Source organism: Euprymna scolopes, chromosome 15 (assembly GCF_053919585.1).
Source record: "Euprymna scolopes isolate OS-2025 chromosome 15, ASM5391958v1, whole genome shotgun sequence".
Taxonomy (NCBI): domain Eukaryota; kingdom Metazoa; phylum Mollusca; class Cephalopoda; order Sepiida; family Sepiolidae; genus Euprymna; species Euprymna scolopes.
The window spans coordinates 111,205,150-111,225,342 of NC_136496.1; the positions used below are offsets into that span (position 1 = coordinate 111,205,150).

The 20,193-nt window shown below is 32.3% G+C and overlaps 1 protein-coding gene across 1 annotated transcript in view; it reads left to right on the top strand.

The window, feature by feature from the left end:
• Positions 1–19,124, top strand: part of LOC145294068 (glucocorticoid modulatory element-binding protein 1-like) — a 38,917-nt gene extending 19,793 nt beyond the window's left edge. Inside the window, exons 4-6 of the mRNA XM_080141069.1 lie at positions 4,384–4,506; positions 10,597–10,719; positions 18,026–19,124. Of these exons, the coding sequence (XP_079997195.1) occupies positions 4,384–4,506; positions 10,597–10,719; positions 18,026–18,390 (611 nt within the window). The 3' untranslated portion in view covers positions 18,391–19,124. The remainder of the gene's footprint in view (positions 1–4,383; positions 4,507–10,596; positions 10,720–18,025) is intronic.
• The last annotated feature ends 1,069 nt before the right edge of the window (positions 19,125–20,193 follow it).

The window sequence follows — 20,193 nt, forward strand, 5'->3', positions numbered from 1 at the left end:
GTGAGAAGAGAGATAATTGTGTACCCATTTCCTAATACAAGAATGAGTGTGTTTTTAAGTTTTAATCTGAGACATTTAGACAGATGTAAAAAAAAAAAAAAAAAAAAAAAATAACAGACAGAAAAAAAATGTACTAAATAATGGGAGATAACTGTACTTTGGTAGTCATACAATATAGTCGTCAGAACAGCACAAAAAACATAGTTTTCCTGCTAAGAGAACAGCTACTACACTTTAAATTGTGTATTTGCTAAAAAAATGTTAATCTAATTTAACAAATTAGGCATAAAACTCTTAAAAGTATGGAGTGAGAGGAGGGGGTTCATCATCTGTCTAACATGCTTTTAACAAGATGCAATCTGACTCCCTAGCCAAAAGATTGAGAAGATCACAGTCTGAAGGCCACAAAGAAATGAAAACTATGAGTAGAATTATGTCACTTCTATTTTTAATAGTTCATTAATTTAGATAAATGCATGCATCTAAATTGTTGTTAATATTTAAATTAATAAAATTATCAGACAAAAGCTTGTGTAACTGTGTGTGTGTCTTGCTTTTAAATAATTTTGATGAAAATACATTGAATTATGTTTTTATTTATTGTTAGTCAAATATTTATTTAGGGTAAAACTAAAAGGAATTTTGAAATGTCACATTAAAAACAACATTTGTAAACATGACAACAAAGGAGGGTGGACCTGTAAATTCACCCTTGTCCATTCGTCTGTCTGCACTTTTCTCAGTAACTCAATAACTATGCCTTGGAATTTTTTGAAATTTTTCACAAGCATTAAACATGATATGAGTAAAAAAAAGTAACAGAATGGATTTTCCGGAGAAAACTCCGGTTGCTCCCCCCGCCCCTCCAGGGGTGCCTTTCGGGTTAAAATGGCTAAAATTGACACTTTTGTGCTTATTAAAAAAAATTGATGCCTTGGATTTTTATAAAACTTCCTTAAAAGTTGTAACTAACTGATTTCTATATAATTTTGTTTGTCTATACTTTGCGATAACTCTTAGGTGTGCCAAAGGGGTTCTTTTTGGGCTAATAAAAACATTCCATTTTTTGGGACTATTTTACCATATTTGTCCAAAATGTTCTATGTATGTCTATTTAGCAGATTTGCATGGTGCTGAACTCAAATATGTTAAGGCCTTGGGGACTTGGGGGCTAGATGGGGGGGGGGAATGATGGACTTAGTCATTTCTTTTTTGTATGGTGCAGTACTCTAATTTACATATGTTAAGGCCTAAAACTGCACCGTTTGTTCATTTTCACCAGGATTTGACATCCCCTGGGGACTTTTGGGGCTAAATGGGAGGTAGGGGGCAAATGCTGAACTTATTCATTTTTTTATGCCTGGTTCACAGTGCACTCACGGGGTACCATGCATGCTTCATTTGTTTTTTTTTTTTTGTTTTTTTTTTTAGACATTTTCTCCTTAACTCAAATAAGACAACATTTTCACTCCAAAATTATTTTATAAATATATATTTTTATGTACCAAGTTGCATATAGTCTTGGAAGTTTTTTAACCTTGAAAACCATATTAAAATAAAAAAAATTCTTTTTTTTTCTTTTTTTTTTAACCTTTCATTGGAAAATTGTTTAATCTCCTACAATCGCTGATTCAACTTGCTTTCTAGAATTCACAATAGTCCTACGTTTTCAGGTATCATCAGTTGTTTACCATTAAACACTGTTTTAATGATTTAAAAGCAAAACAGTATATTAAATCATGGCTCCCCAGCAGTGTTGATCAAACACCACTTCCCGTAAACAAAAGAACAATGTTCTGGATATTAGACAAAGTTTTGTTGCTCTAGATTAATTAGGTTAACCTATTCATGTTATCCCCCCCCTTTTTTCTTTCTTACCTGTGTCATTCATCTTTGCCTCCAAAAAGGAAAGTATTTTTTTTTATTTACAAATCTGCTGTATTTATATGGTTTGAATGAATCCATTATACTACTTATTACCGTCACCCCCCTTTTTATTTATATATTATTTGTAGATTTGCATTCTTATTTGCTCATAATCTATTTTTATTTGTTAGTTTTTTAAAAATATATAAAAATATATTAATATATACATAAGATGTTTGTTTATATATATAGCAATTAAGCTACACAGAATATTCTGTTTCATCCTTGTAAGAATTCATCAGGCTTATACAAAAAGTTGCGGTTATCATGCATTTTTATATACACACATGGTATTGAATTTTCTAGTTAGCCAATCAGCTTCTTGGTTGTAACTGCACTCATCCTAAACAGCCAATGGGTGGGCACTTACAGGACAAAGGTACAGTTGACCTAAGGTTCACCCTTTTTCTTTTGTGTGTTTTTTATGGGAAGAGTAGATATCCTTTGTGCTTAGTAAGCTTCTTTTTTTTTTTTTTACATGGAGTTCACCACTTATCAAGGCCCAATGGCCACTCAGGGATAAGGGTTATTGTGTGTACAGTAATCAAAGGGATAGTGTAGCAATAGTATTGGAGAATTGGTAAGGTGTCATTACTTAGGAGGGGGGCGGTTCATCAGGAATTTGTTTGTGTTGGACTTGAAGACATCCAGGTTGAAGTCGGGAGGGAAACAGGCAAGCGGAACAGAGTTTCACAGGCGTGCAGTTCTAAGAAAGAAGCTTTGTTCATGGTATCTTCGTTTTGATTTAGGCACAGATAGGGAGTGGGAAAAATTATTGACGGTGGTTTCAGCTAGTCGGGTGTTTTTTGAGAAAGATTAGCGAGGGGAGGACCAGAGAATGGAGCTCAGACGAGCACCTGCCATGGAAATAATAATAAAACAATGACAGGTTTGCTACGTTTCTTCTGTGGGAAAGAGATTGCAGGGTAGAGAAAAGGGCATCCCCCACTAAGCCATGAAGTCTATTTTGTACTCTGTCAAGGCAGGATAGGCTGTTTTTAGCAGCCCCCGCCCAGATGTGGCAGCAGATATCTTCTGGAGCGGTAGAAGGATCCCACCATTTTCCCAGCGACCTTGGCCACAGACTTGATGTATGTGTTCCATTTAAGATCAGGTGTAAAGGTCAAACCCAGGAGCTTATCAAAGCCTGGGGCCTCCCTTAGACGAGAGCCATCCATTTCAATTGATGCCAGATGGGGATCAGAGCGTTTATGATGTAAAGATAGGAGCTTGGTCTTAGATGCATTAAAGGTAACCAGCCACCTCTTTCCCCACTGTACCACACGCTCAAGATCAGAGGAGAGAGAATCAGATAGAACATCATTTACGGCCTTTGATGTGTTGCCATAGATGGTCGTGTCATCAGCATAGATGTCAATGAAAGATTTTAGTATGTGTTTTGGGAGATCATTTATGTAGATCAGGAAGAGAGTTGGGCCCAGTATGGACCCCTGAGGGACTCCAGCATTAATACTGACCTATTTTCAACCTAGGTGTAGTTTTAAATATGTTATTTTGTGTTTTGGTTTATACTTTGAATATTATATTAGTTTTTTTTATAAAATTATTTATGAATATGTATGTTCATTTTATTTTATTATTTTATTTACGTATTTATGTATTTTCTATTGTTATTGTCAATGTAAAATTATTTTGTATCGCTATCCTATGATAATTTATGTATATGTATGCTTATTTTTATTTTCTATTGTCAATTTAAAATTATTTTGTATCACTATCCTATGATAATTTATGTATACGTATGCTTATTTTTATTTTCTATTGTCAATTTAAAATTATTTTGTATCGCTATCCTAGAGTAAAGTTTATCCTGTGCACACAGTTGTTCACTATTTCTCTCCTATAGCTTAATAGATGTTGGGGCTCTTTAAAGAATAGGATAGCAAATTTTTCGTTCAGGCTTAATCTACATGGATCGTCTAGGTCCCTACATGTACTTGCTTGTCTTACTATTTTCCATTTGACTATTTGCAAATGACCACTTTCTTTGAGTTTCCAGTATTTGTTTCCTAGTACTGTTTTCATTCTGTTTTTTGTTTTTTAACATACTTTTAAGGTCATAATACCTGGTTTTGAAATCTAAGGAAGTCATACCTAGGTAATATTTCTTGTTATTCGGGTTTTCTTTTGGAAATATTGTGGTCTTGTTCATTATGAGTATTTTTATTTCTATTAGGGTTGTTGTTGTTTGGGTTTGGTTTATAATAATAATTAATTTTATTTCTAATAGTTACATTTTTGTCCTTTGTGTTAGTTTTATTTTTGTCATGTTCTTCACTTTTTATTATTTATTTTGTTATTGTTTTCATTGCTCTTATTTAATATTTTGTTATATATTTTGATTAAATAAAGTGTGTGTATATATACATATATATATATATATATATATATATATATATATTATAAATTCTTTTTATTTCTATTTTATGCTTCAAGAGAGCCAATTATTCTGGAAAGGCATTATCGAATTGGGACTTGCAGATGAAATCTTCCGAGAAATCAAGACCACATTGGATAACCTAAAAGTTAATTTAATTCGGAACAATTGTCAGCTTGATGGTAAGCTTTTCAAACTCTTTTGTAACATTTTTTATAAAGACGTTATTGTCATTGATCTATACAAGCAATTATTTAAGAGAAATCAGACTTTTCTCTTTATGAATGGCCCCAAATAGCATAGAAGCAAACTATCATTATACATATAATAATATTGCTACTAATAATAGACATCTAGAGCCTCCAGAAATTTTAGGTAAAATCATACAAGATTTAGCATGCCTTATGTTATAGGTTATCAAAATTAACAACAATAACTACTTGCAATCTTTATAATAATGTCTGTTTTTAAAATATAAATGTATATTGTGTAACACTAAGGGAGGTAAATCAGTATATAATTGAGCAGGTAACTTATCAACCAGAATATGTTGCTGTGTCAATCTGTGTATAAATAAAATGTTATGTTTTGTTAGAAACATTAAGTCTGTATGTAATGTTTTGAGAACTTTATCAACGCATATTTTAAAATAAATAACTCTGATGTTAATACTTATTTTTTGTATCTGATATTGTTAGATACCCAGTTTAGTATACACAATTTATGTTTGAAACTTGTAATTCCTAAATACTAACTCAACATTAAAATCTGCACATAAGCACAGCTCCAAATGCACTATTTTACTGTGAGAAGAGGGTGGAAATGAAATAAAGAGGGACTAGATAAATGGTTTAAGGGGGAAATGACATAAATAATTATATGATATAAAGAGAAAAGAAATTGTGAAAAAACTTTTGATTTGATGTGTCAAAAGGTATCACAACATCATATAGTGGAAATTTTGTCCATTGATTCTGTTGTAGTTGATTAAAACTTTAATACTGTTGAGCCTGTCTCTTTCTTCATTTTTTTTTTCAGCTATTTAATATACAATGTACTAATTGACCCAGTGGGATGTATTTTATATTTTAAAATAAATCTTAATAAAAAAACTGGATTTTATCAGTAAAAAAGGAAGTATAAAGCATTCTATGATTTTCTATCTGACTCTTTGACTATTAATGCTGAACAGAGGCCTTCCAGATCCATTGCCTCTAAAACATTTTTACTGAGATCGCCTCTAATATATCACTGCTCTGCAACATGCACACACCTTCCTAACTGAGATTGTCAAACTGTTATAAATTCCTCAGAACATTATGAACGTCCACAAAGGTATTTGAAGGAGGCCAGAAAATGTAGTATAGTTGAAAGATATACTCATCCTCAAATTATAAAATTAAAACAATGCAAGTTAAAAAATAAAGTTAAAATACACATTGTTGTTATACTTTATCTCAGAATTATTTTGTGCATGACTCGTGGTTTTTCTTTAATTGTTGTGCCGTTGTCAATTTGAGATATGAAGAAAATAATAAATACATCCGTACTTGTACAGTTTAATCAAGCCATTAAAAAATGATAATGTCGAAAAAAGGTGGTATTGTACGACACGTATCCGTATTGGACTGAAGGTCTCCGAAAAAAAATTTCACTTAATTTGATTGAGTAGTTTTTTTGTTTTTTTTTTTACAGCGGGAAAACACGTTTTTATGAGAGCGCATTGAAATCGGCCATCTTTGAATTTTTTGAACACACTATGGGGAGATAACTTAAAGTAAAGCACCGACACTCCCTCCCCATCTTTAATACTAGCTTTTCTTCCTAAAAATCGAACCTTTTGCTCGGTATCATAACAAATTGTTTTTTTTTTTGCTGTAAAAAAAAACAAACTACTTTATGAAATTAAGTGAAATTTTTTTTCAGAGAACTTTGTTCCATAATGGATACGTACAATGTAACCTTTTTTTTTTTTTTTTTTTTTTTTTTGATATTTTCATTTTTTAATGTCTTGATTAAACTGTACAAGTATCAATACATCTAAAGGCTGTTGTTCGTTATAAATCAAGAACAGCTTGGAGTATTTAACATTTGATCACACTGCAACAATTTCTCCGTTATGTAAATAATTTTTGGAATACGTCCTTAATGAGAGTCAGATAAGCGGTACTGTTGCCATGGTTGCATAAACTAATGTCCTGTTTAAGTCTTGATATTTTTTTACTTTCTGTTTGTGTTTTAAAACCATAAGCATCAAACCTACATTAGCATTTCTTTGTTTCAATTTTGAGACAACTTTTTTCTCTTATATCATTTTGTTTTCAAATTTCTTATAAATTACCTCCCTTATTTTGTAGAAATCTCTGAATCCTCATTACCCATTACCTGTTAATTGACATACAAAAAAAAACGTTCATATCAAAATTGCATTTTACAAATTCTATAACTAAATTGTACTACAATAATTTTTTGACATTTTATTATTAAAAAAAAATTATTTCTAATAAAGTCTAGTTTTTAAGTGTTTTATCCTAAACTATCTGTTTCTCTGACGTATCTTATAAAAGTACACAAAATTGAAATATTGTGAAAATGATGACAACCAAAATATGTTCAATTGTCTGAAATATCTTAATAACATCAAACACAATACTTTATCTCAGAATAAATGTAAAATAATTTACTAATGTTTTTTTTTCATATTTAAATAAATTCGTAATGGTAGCTGTGTTGGGAGCGTGATGCTGTATAGAGATGAGTGTTGGACCCCCATCCAGTCCTCACACACCCATCTACAGCATAATAACAACAATGATTAAATCTATATGCAATGTTGGGTTAAATCAGACCGACATATCAACTCAGATACTCTTTTGATAAAGCAGAATATGTCAAATTTTGATGAACTCCTGAAAAATAGTCAGCTATGTTGGTTTGGCCACAAATAGACAGAAAGTGACTCTTGGGTAAGAAAATGCAGAGGTGGAATGCTAGAGAAAAGGTGGAAAATCCACAAAAACTTGTTGATATAAGCCATTAACAATAGAATTTGAAAGAAATCAATCCTCAAGACTGCTAAGCTTGAAGACTGGGAATTCTAAGCGTCTAAAAATGGTCAGATCCTTTACAACAGCAAATAAGAGAATAAAATGAAGGTGGAGGAGAGAGAGAGAAGAGAATATTCTGTTTAATTCTAATTATTTAATGTTTAATAACAAAATTTATATTTCAGAATTTTTGAGCTGAGGATTCATAATTTGGATTATTTGAACCATTATTCTCATCTCACAATGTTTCGGTTGATGTAACCTTTGAACTTTATTGAGGTACATGTTACCATACTCGGGATCTGTACGGATTTTCAAATGTAATCCTAACCCGAGAACAGTAATCTGAATAATAACAAACTTTAATTCACCTGACTTTTTTAATTTATTTTTTATTTAAATAATTTAACAAAATTTAATATTTTTACCTGAATTCTTAAAATTTCTGTTTTATATTTAAGTTCAATAAATAATTTATAAAAAAAGTGGTAGTAATCTTAACAGAGCAGGCCAAGCAAATATCAGCATTTGTGAGTCTTGGGGGAGCATACCAGTATCGAGTAATGTCATTGGGGAAGAGAAATTCCCAATCAACATTTGTGAGATTAATGAATGCATGCCTTGCTGGTGTGGTAAATGTGAATACATATGTTGATGACATGACGTAATATGCCATGAGCAGAACATACAGAAAGTATTTCAGAGATTGAGAATGGCAGAATTAACTATAAACTTGTTTAAAACTGAATTCTGCCGAGGTGAGGTGAAATATTTAGGACACATAATGGGCACAGAAGAATTATTCTGATAAAGGCCAAAATACAAGAAATAGAAAATTATCCAGTGCTAAGAAATGTCAGGAGCTGGAGGCGATTCTTAGGCATGGCAGGATATTACAGAAGACCCTGCAGAAATTTTGTGAGCCTCAACACACCTCTGACAGAGTTGTTAAAAAAGCATAAAAAAATTTGTTTTTATTTAAACTCAATAAATGATTCATAAAAAAAAAAATAATGCTATGATTAATAATAAAACCAATGGTTTCTAATGATACCAGGGTTAAAAACAAAACAAAAAAACTATTGAATGTGGTGGTTATAGTCAGCTAATGTACATCCTAACTTCTGGTGTGTCTGCTACCGGAAGCGGTGACAAGGCAAATCAGTTTCCTCACTTTTATTGTTCTTCAGTATTTCTATTGTGAAGCGATTTATTGAAATAAAATATAAGAAAGGACATTACTGAAAAATATACAATAAAAATTAACAAAATTGTACAGATAAAAATAACACAATTGGTCTTTATTTGAACTTTTAATAACAAAATTAAAAAATAAATTTTTTTATTTTTTTTAAAATTTTATAAGAAATATGTTTATGAAATTATAAAAATATGCTTTTTTTAATTTTTAAAATTAAAGTTTTTATTTGAATCTATGATAAATATATTTATGAATGTATAAAAATAAAATTATTGAAATCAAAATAACAAATTTTCAAACATCATAAAAACGTATCCAATAAATAATATTCTCAAAATAGTTTTAAAAGATTTTAAAAAATTGTTTTCAATAATTTTTTAAAGAAGTGGAAAAAAGTGTTTTTGATAAAAAAAAAAACAAACAAACTAATTTCAATAATCTAATATATAAAAGGTTATATGTCTGTCTGTCTTCATATTTTCAAACTCTATCTTCTCCGAAACTAAAAGTCACAGAGCGGTGCTAGGGGCCTTAAATGATTGGATTTTTATGGACCGTTTTTTTATGGGTTTTTATCCAGTTAAAATTGTTTTCAAATAGTCAAAAATGGGTCAAAATTGAAAAAAATTGTTATACATTTTGTACATTCATCTTCGTTTATTTTTAATTTTTAATCAGTTCATATACGTGTCACGTTGGTACAGTGGTAACATCACCAGCTTTGAATGCTATAGTTTCGGTTTTGATTCTAACTGATGGCACCTAAATACTTTCTTTTTACTTTTGAAATCACGACTGTTTAATAATATATACGAAATCTGGACAAATTAAAATATCATATTTAAGTCTATGTTACACCTGGGGCCCCCCCCCCCCCCGCTAGTTCTTAATTAAAATAAGACAGAAAAAACTTTTCAATGATTATTAAATAAAAGAAGAATGATCAGAAAAACATAATAAGAAAAAGAGTACATGCACAGGGAAGATATAGGCGTGAGAGAAAAATGTGAAGGATCTGATTTGCTTTGTCACCACTTCCAGTAGCAGCCACATCGGAAGTTAGGAAGTCTGTTAGCTGACTATACCCACATTATTTTTATTTGTTTACATAATATATGTAGATATTAAAAAGATTACAATTTTTACATTTAAATTTGCTATATGTAATTTTTGTTTGTTTTGCACAAACATATATAATGTAGTTCTGAATTTTTGAGATGAGGTATGAATGTTTGTATTGTTTTGATTGTTTGGGCAATTGTAATAATCTACCCCCCCCCCCAAAAAAAAAACTTTTTTTCTTAGAATCGCCTCCCTTGCACTGTGTTTTCCAGAAAAAAAATAAAGAAAACGAAAACATGTAAATTGTCTATACACGGTTTTGTAAAACAATTTTTTTTACTAATATTGACAATTATCATAAGGATTCAGCTAAAAATCAAATCATAAAAAAAGTCTTAAAAAAGTACCCAAATGACCTCTGAAAATTGACCTTTCTTATAATTTATGTACACACCCTCAAACTCACTGTGCGATTTCTTACAATACAGAGCTAACCCCTTTTCCTTAGTAGAAAAGAAAAAACATTGAGTTTACACCTGACGAAGGCTGTTGGTTTCAATGACTGAAACATTGTGCCAATAATATTCAAGATGAGAATAATTGTACAAACAAACAAAACAGTACAAACATATATATATAATGTGTTTTTTCACATTGAAAGATATGAACATTGTTAAGAGACTTGATTTGACATTACATTTTGCACATATAACATCTGGTATTCACAAATGGTTAGCCATTTAGTACTGATCAGGCTCTACATCGTTTAATTTCATTGATTTTACAATACCACCATTATAACATAATTCTACTGCCTTGCTATGTAATTATGAAGATTTAATTTTTTTTCTAATATAATCATGTTCTTAACTTCTGGGTTTTGAATAAACACAACTATTTTATGTATTTTTCTTATTTTCTTGTACTTTTGTAATATCTATTATTTAATTTTTACCTTGTAGAAGTCCGTAAAGTATCAAGAGTTGTGAATGAATTGGGCCTGTCCGCAAAGCTCAAATATCGATTAGCAGCTCACAAGACAGACATGGAGAAACAGAAAGATAAACTTGATAAAGAGATGGAAGGTAACAAAGTTTGTACATTTTTTTATTTGTTTATTTTGAAAATTAAAATAGAAAAAAAATAACGAGAATGTTCAATGTCTCTCTTGAAAAGTAAAAATTATAAAAACGTAATATTTATGCATATTAAATCTGAAGTGTAGCTCGTGACATGAATGAAATGTTATGATCACATCTTTGGACCAACTCTAAAATTAAAATGTTAAAAATGCAGAAATGGGAAAAATGGTTGTTTAGGAGGTAAAAACATGATTAAGACACATACACATCAAAGATATAATGCCTATTAGAGAGAACTTGAATGCCTACTAGAGATCACAATAAAGATATACTGTAACATATTTAAATGTTCAATTGGAGAGAGGGAAATAATCTTTTCAACTTCTTTACAAACTCAATGTTTGAGAAATAAAGGAGAACTTTACTGGAATATTCGAACATCTATATATCTCGTATAGAGACCAAGTGTTAGTCTCGAGAGGCCCCTTTGATTTCTGAGAATTTCTACTTCAGTCGAGTGAAACAGAAAGTGAAATATGTTCAAAGGTATGAAAAATATTTTCTGTTAATCGTCCATATCTAAATTTGAAAAGTTAAATGCATGTAAGAAGTGTATGTATATATGTCTGTTTTTATATGTAAATATTTGTGTAACAGTATGTGTAAGTTCAATAGGTAATTATAGACAGTGCGTGTGTGTATATATATATATATATATATATATATATATATATATATATATATATATATATATATGTTTGGCTTTGTTTAACAAGTGTAAGCATATATGTGTGAACTGCGAGTTTAGTAAACAGTGTACGTATATGCTGTCTTTTGTTAATGTAAGGGCGGCAGAAGCAGAAACAAAATCATGTAATGGCTTTGATCAAAATTAGAATAAGGATTCTAAACATAAGGTTTAGTATCATGGTATTTTGGTTTTAATCTTCATAAGGTAACATAAAAGTGATTCAAAACTGTTCTGTTTGGGGAATTAATCTTCTTAGTACGGGTATTTTTCTCATACATATAACATTGCAAAGTTATCTCCCCTTGGTTCGTCAAACACTTTACAGAGGCTGACTCTGTCCGTTTAATGAATAGGAGCAGTTCTTTTTCTTTGTCATGTAGCTACCTCAGTGGCTGTGGAAGCAAAGATGTCATATAGAAGTCAAAGGTAACCAATCGGGTTCAAATCCTGTGACTGGTGATACAGTTATATCTAGCCACACTGATTTTTTGTTAAAATGAAACGTGTTTATGTGGTTAATGAAAAATGTTTATTAGAAATAATTATATATATATATATAATTAGATTTAATTGATAGTCTAAAATCAATAGTAGAACTGATAATGTTAACTTGCTTGTTGGACTATTATTACCAAATACATGTAGTACAAATAGATTTCTATGGTTTACTAATATGGGGAAATATTTGGTAATTAAAGTTTAATACAAAGGTAAGTGTTAAAATCGTGGCCAGAGAAAAATGGCAGAAAAACTTCTGTGTAGGCATTTCTGATGGTTTTGTGTAGTTGTTATTAAGTATTATTAAATAGGGAATCGTTTTGAGTTAAAATTCACTTAGTAATATGCATGTAATTTTAGAAAAGCATGTTTGAAATATATCAACATTACGTAAATAAGCGAAATCACATGATATCAACTTAAATTTGGTCGCCATCTTGTTTTAATTTTGCTTATCTGCATAAAGTTGATACATTTCAAGAGTGTTTTTCCCAAGTTACATGCATAATACTAACTAGATTTTAACTCTAAATAATTCTTAATTTATTAATATTTTACAAAAAACGACAAAAAAAAAACATGTAATGCCTACATAGAATTTTCTTCTTACATTTTGCTCTTTAATTCTTACTTAAATAAATGTAAAGAAAAAAATATGAATACAAATTTTATAGCCAGAGAATCAAAAAGTAACTGAAAAAATTGACTTGAGAGTAAATTTTAATAAATTTTAATTTCATTTAAATTTTATTTTGTCTTTTATGTTGAATAAAATGTTCGAATGATTAGGCATTTCTATTTCAAACAAAGCAAACTGTTATCGTTAAAATATTTAAAACTTTAATAAGACTTTATAGTCTTTATAGCAAGAACCTATGGCATAGCAGTTAAAGTACTTGTAAAATTCAGTTGTAAAGACACACATCTGGAGGTTGAAGGTTCAATCCTTAGTGTGGGTGGCACTCAAAAATACTATTATGAATTACTTAGGATTTCTACTCAGTCATGGCTGATGAAATGAGAAACTGCTACATCCATGGATTAAATAAAGTTTCCTTTGAAATTCTGTGCAGATTCCTGAGTTCGACAAGATATACCTGAATAAAGTCGAAGATTATATCAACCGAAATGTTGTGAAAAAACACTAGATAAGAACAGTAGTCTGAAGAATCTATATATGTATATGCATATATTTTTTTTCAAATTGTTAGACCTATAATTAATGTTTTTGCCGATAAACATGCTAAGATTTACAAAAGTTTAAAAAGATCAAAGTAGATTTTTTTAAAGCCTTCAATTTACTTCTTTAATGAATCTCAAACTTATATATTTTATATCTAGCTATCTATATATTTCTGAGAGATTAACACATCAGATACTTGTCATTTAAAATTAATATTATTGGCGATGGTATGAACCTGCACTCCCTCATCCCACTAAAGAAATAAAATAGCAATTTGTGTTAGACTTGAACTTGGGAACTGCCATGTCATGCGATGTATGAGGCAATCAAAATATTCCATCAATTTCGATTTGAAGCTAGATCCATAGTGTCTCCCTAGCTTCTCATTACGATCAAATCTCTCGTGAAGATAGCACATTGAAATCTGCCAGAGTCTTGTAGGAGGTTGAGAAGTACATCAGAAAAAGGCATGTTTAAAAAAAACCCTGATTTGTCGATACTAAAGACTAATATATGAGTTTGTGTTCTATCATGTGAAATGTTCACCAGCATTAAATAACTCCAAAAAGAGTTGATAGGCCATTAAACAGACAAACCAAATCTTGATGTTATCTGGTTAGTATAAAATTTTAGATTGATATTTATTTTGCAATAATCTTTCTTTGGTTCCTGCCGTCCTTCAAGACCCTGGCAAGTTTCCTAGTGCTGTCTGTCACAGAAATGTGAATATAAAGTACACTAAATTCTCTCAGAATAAACGATGCATCTGCAAGAAGTTTAGTGGTCTTGTTGGTTGCTTGCTAGTTTATCCACATTATGTCATAGATGACGGGCTGTTGTTTACATGGAGTTCTATTTGATATTGGTGTCATTTGATATTGGTGTCATTTGATATTGGTGTCACTTGGGTGACGTGGTTATATGCTCAGTCCATTAAATCCAAAGTAGCTGAGCAATAGCTTGGTTCTCACCAGTTTTGGCAAATAGCAAACAGGATCCTGAACAGAAGCGTGCGTTCTATCCCAACCATCATCAATGGACCTGAGGTCATCTCATCAGCATCAGACAAGGCCAAACTATTTGCCAAGAACTTTGCAACTAATTCTACTCTATGCGACGAAGGCCACCAACTCCCCGTATTTCCTCCTATAACAGACAACACGCTATGCAACATACAATTATCTGTGCATGAGGTTGCCAAGCTAATTAAGAACGTTGATTCCATTAAAGCAACTGGCCCTGACGGCATTCCAATTAATTCCAGTTGAAAAAGCTTCAACCAGAACTTGCCCCTATACTCGCAAAACTATTTAAGCATTGCCTTAAGGAGAAGTGCTTTCTAACACCCTAGAAAACCTCATCAGTATGCCCTGTATTTAAGAATTCAGGTGATAAGTCATCTCCCTCTCATTACAGACCAATAAGTCTCCTGTGTGTCATGAGTAAGTTGTTGGAATGCATATTAAATAAAGAAGTAGTCAACCACCTTAACAGAAACAATCTTCTTAGTGACATGCAATATGGTTTCCGTTTTGGATTAGTGAATCTCTCGACAAAGGCATCCTTTCTAGGGCAATTGCTCTTCACATATCAAAGACCTTCGACAAAATTTCCGGCTACGGTATAACTGGAAATGTTTTCTCAATTATTGAATCATTTCTCTCTGATAGGCTCATAAGAGTAGTGGTTGATGGGCAGAAATCAGAGGCCCACAGTATTTATGCTGGAGTCCCTCAGGGGTTCATCCTGGGCCCAACTCTCTTCTTGATTTACATCAATGATCTCCCAAAACATATTTAAATCATTCGTTGACATCTATGCTGATGACACGACCATCTACAGCAAAACATCAAAGGCTGTAAATGACCACGTTCTCTCTGATTCTCTCTCCTCTGATTTTGAGCGCGTGGTACAGTGGGGGAAGATGTGGCTGGTTACTTTTAATGCATCTAAAACCAAGCTCCTATCTTTACATCATCAACGCTCTGATCCCCGTCTGGCATCAGTTGAAATGGATAGTTCTCGTCTTGGGGAGGCTCCATGTTTTGACAAGCTTCTGGGTTTGACCTTTACTCCTGATCTGAAATGGAACACGTACCTCCAGTCTGTTGCCAAGGTCACTGGGAAGATGGTGGGATCCTTCTACCACTCCAGAAGATATCTCACTACTGATGCAATTCTCTATCTGTATAAAAGCCAAGTATGTCCAAGGCTGGAGTACTGCTGCCACATCTGGGCAAGAGCTGTTAAAACCAGCCTATTGTGTCTTGGCTTGACAAAATAGACTTCATGGCTTAGTTGGGGATGCCCTTTTCTCTTCCCTGCAACTTCTCTCTCACAGAATAGATGTTGCGAGCCTGTTTTTGTTTTATCGTTATTTCCATGGCAAGTGCTCGTCTGAGCTCCAATCTCTGGTCCCCCCCTCACTAATCTTTCACAATAAACACCCGTCTGGCTGAGGCCACTGTCGTTAGTTTTTCCCTCTCTTTATCTGTGCCTAAATCAAAGCGTAGATTCCATAAGTGCACGACTGGAGCTCTCTTCTGTTTGCCTGTTTCCTACCTGACTACAACTTGGATGTCTTCAAGTCCAACATAAACAAATTCCTGATGAACCACCCCTTAAGTAAGACACTTTATCAAATCTCCAATACTAACGATTACTACGATACTATCCCATTGAATACTATACACGCAATAACCCTTATCCCCAAGTGGCTTCCGGGCCTTGATAAGTGGTGACCTCCATGAAAAGACAAAAAAAAAAGATCCTATTAATTGTGCTTTGTCAAAAACTTGGTATTGGTGAGATTATGGATGTAATATGCACTGGGCATTCAGCCCCATATACTGTGTGCCACCTCTTTTGCCAACCCTTCGGATATTCCTGGCACAAGGTAGCAAGGCAGAACGGCATTGTTTGAACATATATAACTGCATACTGTATGCAATCTAATTGATGTCAAGTCTTTGGGACAAACTGCATGAATGGCAGGTGTGAGATATTGCCCTGTGTTGCCTATTCCAAAGTCTGGGACACTTGCAGTGCCCTAAATACAAAATTGGATGAAGAAAAGAAAACTTAAGACTTACAAATGATTGCATTTTCCTACAATAAGTAGTCCACAAGATTTATTTTTTGATAATTATAAGATGGATTAAATATATCAATGGCAATTCTGTTATACTTGGAGAAGTGACTGGTTAGCAATATCAGTTAAGCACACTTTATCCAAGTACATAAATGGCTATCAGACTCCAACCCTGTCTTCTGTGATACAGGCTACATATTCTGTTGAGCACTGGGATAGGCATCGAAGGAATGTCACTATTATTTATACTTCTGTGACATATCCAATACGACAGGAGCAATCTAGCTGTCATACAACATATTGAAATAGAGAGTATGGTACTTTCTTCGGATATCCTCCTTCCTCTTCCGTATACAGTAGAATTATCAAATGATACGAAATATCTATATGGTTAGTAGTTAACTACAAAAAATAAAAAAAAAAAACAACTAGGTTTGATTTATGTAAAAAAAAATTAACAATAATAAAAAAAAAATAATGCTCACTCCAAACTCGAAGAGGGAGGAGAAGGGGGAGGAAGTCAGTTGAAAAATCCTGACTCTCTTTTAAAATCTGACTCTGACTTGTTTCTGAATTATTGCAATGAAGATTGATAATTTGTGTAATTTTGATTATTCAGACTTTTGCTCTCATCTTCTGCTATTCTCATAATGTTTTAATCCATGTAACCTTTGACCTTCACATGTATCTGTTTGAACTCCGGAATCTTTCTGATGAACTCAAAATGTTCACAGAATTTTGAAGAGAACCTTTATTCATGAGGGTAGCATGCTCTCATTCCATCAGCCATAACCACATAGAAATCTTAGGTAATTTGCAATTGTATTCTTAGTATTGCTTACGCTGAGGATTGAACCTTCAATCTCCAGAAAAGTGTCACTTAAAAGTGAAATTTACTTAGTACTTTATCTGTTACGCCATGGGTTCTTGCAGAGTGAATTTTGCAAAAATTGATGACTAGGGCTAGGACAACAGAATATTGACACTTGAGTATATACTCGACTGTCAATATTCTGTTGTCCTAAATCAACGCAGTTAGACACAGTTAATTAACTAAGAACCACATCACTCTATATAAAAACATATGAAATTGACTTTGTAGCCTAGTAAGGGATGCCGCTTTCTCTGCAATCTCTTTCCCACAGAAGAGACATTGGGAGTTTGTCTCTGCTCTGTTATTATTTTCATAGCAAGTACTCATCTGAGCTTCAGTTTATGGTTCCCCCTTGCCAAACTTTCATGAAAAATACTTGTCTAGCTAAAACCATTATCAATAAATTCCCCTACTCTTTATCTGTGCCTAAACCTAAACATAGATTCCATAAACAAAGCTTCTTTCTTAGAACTGTGCGCCCATGGAACTCTCTTCTGTTTCCCTGCTTTTTAGCTGACTACAATATGGTCATCTTCAAGTCCACAGTAAACAAGTTTTTGATGAGCCGTCTCTTAAGTAATCTAATTTACTAAATTTACGATTATTACAATATTGTCCCATTGTCTACCATACACTCATTAACCCTTATCCTTGAGTGGCCTCTTGGTCTTAATAAATGGTTACTCCTTTGTAAAAAAAAAAAGAAGATATCGATGGGTATATACTTAAGAGTCAAATCAATGAAAAAATATGTTGTCCTAGCCCTACTCATAACTCTGCCTCACGAACGTAATTCTTTTTTTTCCTTAAGTATTGTACATTTTTTTTTTTTTTTTTTTTGACATATGCATTAAATGTTTGGAAAAAGATCAAGATATAAAAAATTTAACTATTTTCTCTTTCTCTCCCCAGAATTACGTCGGCGTGTGGCTGAAGCTGAACACAAGAAGGAACTCTTGAAGCGGAAATCACAATGCTTCGACCATCTCTTGGAGATAAGTAAAACAGCAAAATGCCAAGCTCTGAAGGCGGATAGTAGCACTCTCTACAACGTACATGCGTCTTCACCAAGCCCGGACAGCAGTCAGATATCTGAACGCGAGGCTTTGTCCAATGTCCATATGAAAAGCCTGATATCGTCAACACCATGTTCGTCATCGTCATCTTTAGGGCTGCTTGCGCTCACTGCCTCGGTAACTTGTGGCTCTGGCAACCGGTCTGACAGTCGAACAGAAAGCCCAGTCAGTACAGAAGAGGTAGCACGTGCTACTTCTTGATTTACTTGCCAGCTATGGAAAAGGACGAGATTGCCTTTGGGCACTATTTTCACCTCCGCCTCATGCCAGCAACACATGTATATCCACTTGTCTCATGACTTAACGAGCTGTCCGCTGGTAGTTCCATGTGTTAGCAAAAAAATACAATGCTTCTTTAAAGTCTCACTTACATGAAAACACTGTATTATTTTTTGGTGCTTGTCCAGAATTCCAACTGTATTAAAATTCAAGAATAAAGAAAAGTCTGTATGATGTACGTATCTATGATGGAAAGAAAATATCGAATTCCAAAAATCACGTGAATTGATCAAGTAGTTTTATTTTTAAATAATAAAATCAGATTTTGTGACTAAATAAATATTAACTGATAATATCAGGATGCCATCTTAGAAACAAGCTGAAAACAAGGGAGAGAACTCCAAATAATTCAAACTTGCAAAATTTTAGAAAGCCATTCTTAACATGGAAAGGAGACCCTTCTGATGAAAATCTGCATTAGTTTAGGATCAAAGAATGAATAATCTTTTCTGAATTTTAGATATTATTTATCCTGGACAACGCCAACCAAGAAAATACCAACTTTTTGGGTGTTTGTTTTTTAGTTTTAGCTGGATATACGAACAGACAGCTGCTCTTTATATAATAGATAATACAATTTTTTTTCATGTTAGTGTGACTTTATTTGTGGCAGTTTTGATTGTAAGGAAGCACAAAAATATACATTTTGCACTTTGGCATTTTTTTTTTGTTTGTTTTTTTTCCTCTATTTCTGACCTATTTTGTGCCGCAATACCAAACATTTTGTTTCTCTTCTTTAAAGCCCATTCTGTTTGGAGGGAGGCAATGTGACACAGATGCAGACTACGGAACAGGCAAATTGAGATCAAACCCTGTCAATTCTATTATGTTTATTTACATTCTAATACCTTTGCAAAAAATACGACTCCCTTCTGTCATTTCTCTCCTAGCTATATAAGCAGTCTCGTCTTTAATGAGCTGTTTTAAAAAGGCATTTTTTTTTTTCATTAAATAATTCGCAAAAAGGTTGATATGCCATAAGACAAAGAAAATGAATGCTCCAAACATGCACCTGCTTCTGCTCATCAATTCCATTAGTTCCTGAGTTTTGGATAAGCTTGCAGAGACTCTAACAGTTAAATGGACAATGTAAAACCAGGAGGACAAAGAGGGGGAAGCCGACGGACATTTTTTGACCACAATTAATGATAAAATAATGTTTGTGCCCAACTCTATGAATTCTTTCACAAAATTGGGACAACAAAAAAAAAATGAATTTTAAACTTTTTTGCTTATTGAAAATAAGTAGTGATGAATACTGAATTGTTAAACATTTAAAATTAAAAAAGAAAAAAAAACTTTTTATTTTAAATTCAACTGTTTGTGATGAGTATACAGTCGTGCCAAAAATTGACTGTAATAGTATCTTCTAAAATTTATAAAAAGAAAATTATTTCTAGGTTAATTTGTGATTATTGTATTTTCCCGTGTATAAAGCAGTGTCTATTTTGTAAAAAAAAAAAAAAAACTCAATTTCTGTAGCATTTAAAGAATATTTTTTCTTTTTTAAAGGCAATTCTACCTGTGATCAAAAAAAAAATTTCGAATTTCAGAATTCCAATTTTATAAAAAAGACAAAAATAGAAAAATCTGTATGATGTATGTACTCATGATGAAACGAAAATATCATATTCCAAGAATCACATAAATTGATCAAGTAGTTTATTTTTGTAAAGAAAATCATTTTTAAGTGATTAATGTGAATTTGTAGACATTGAAACATAG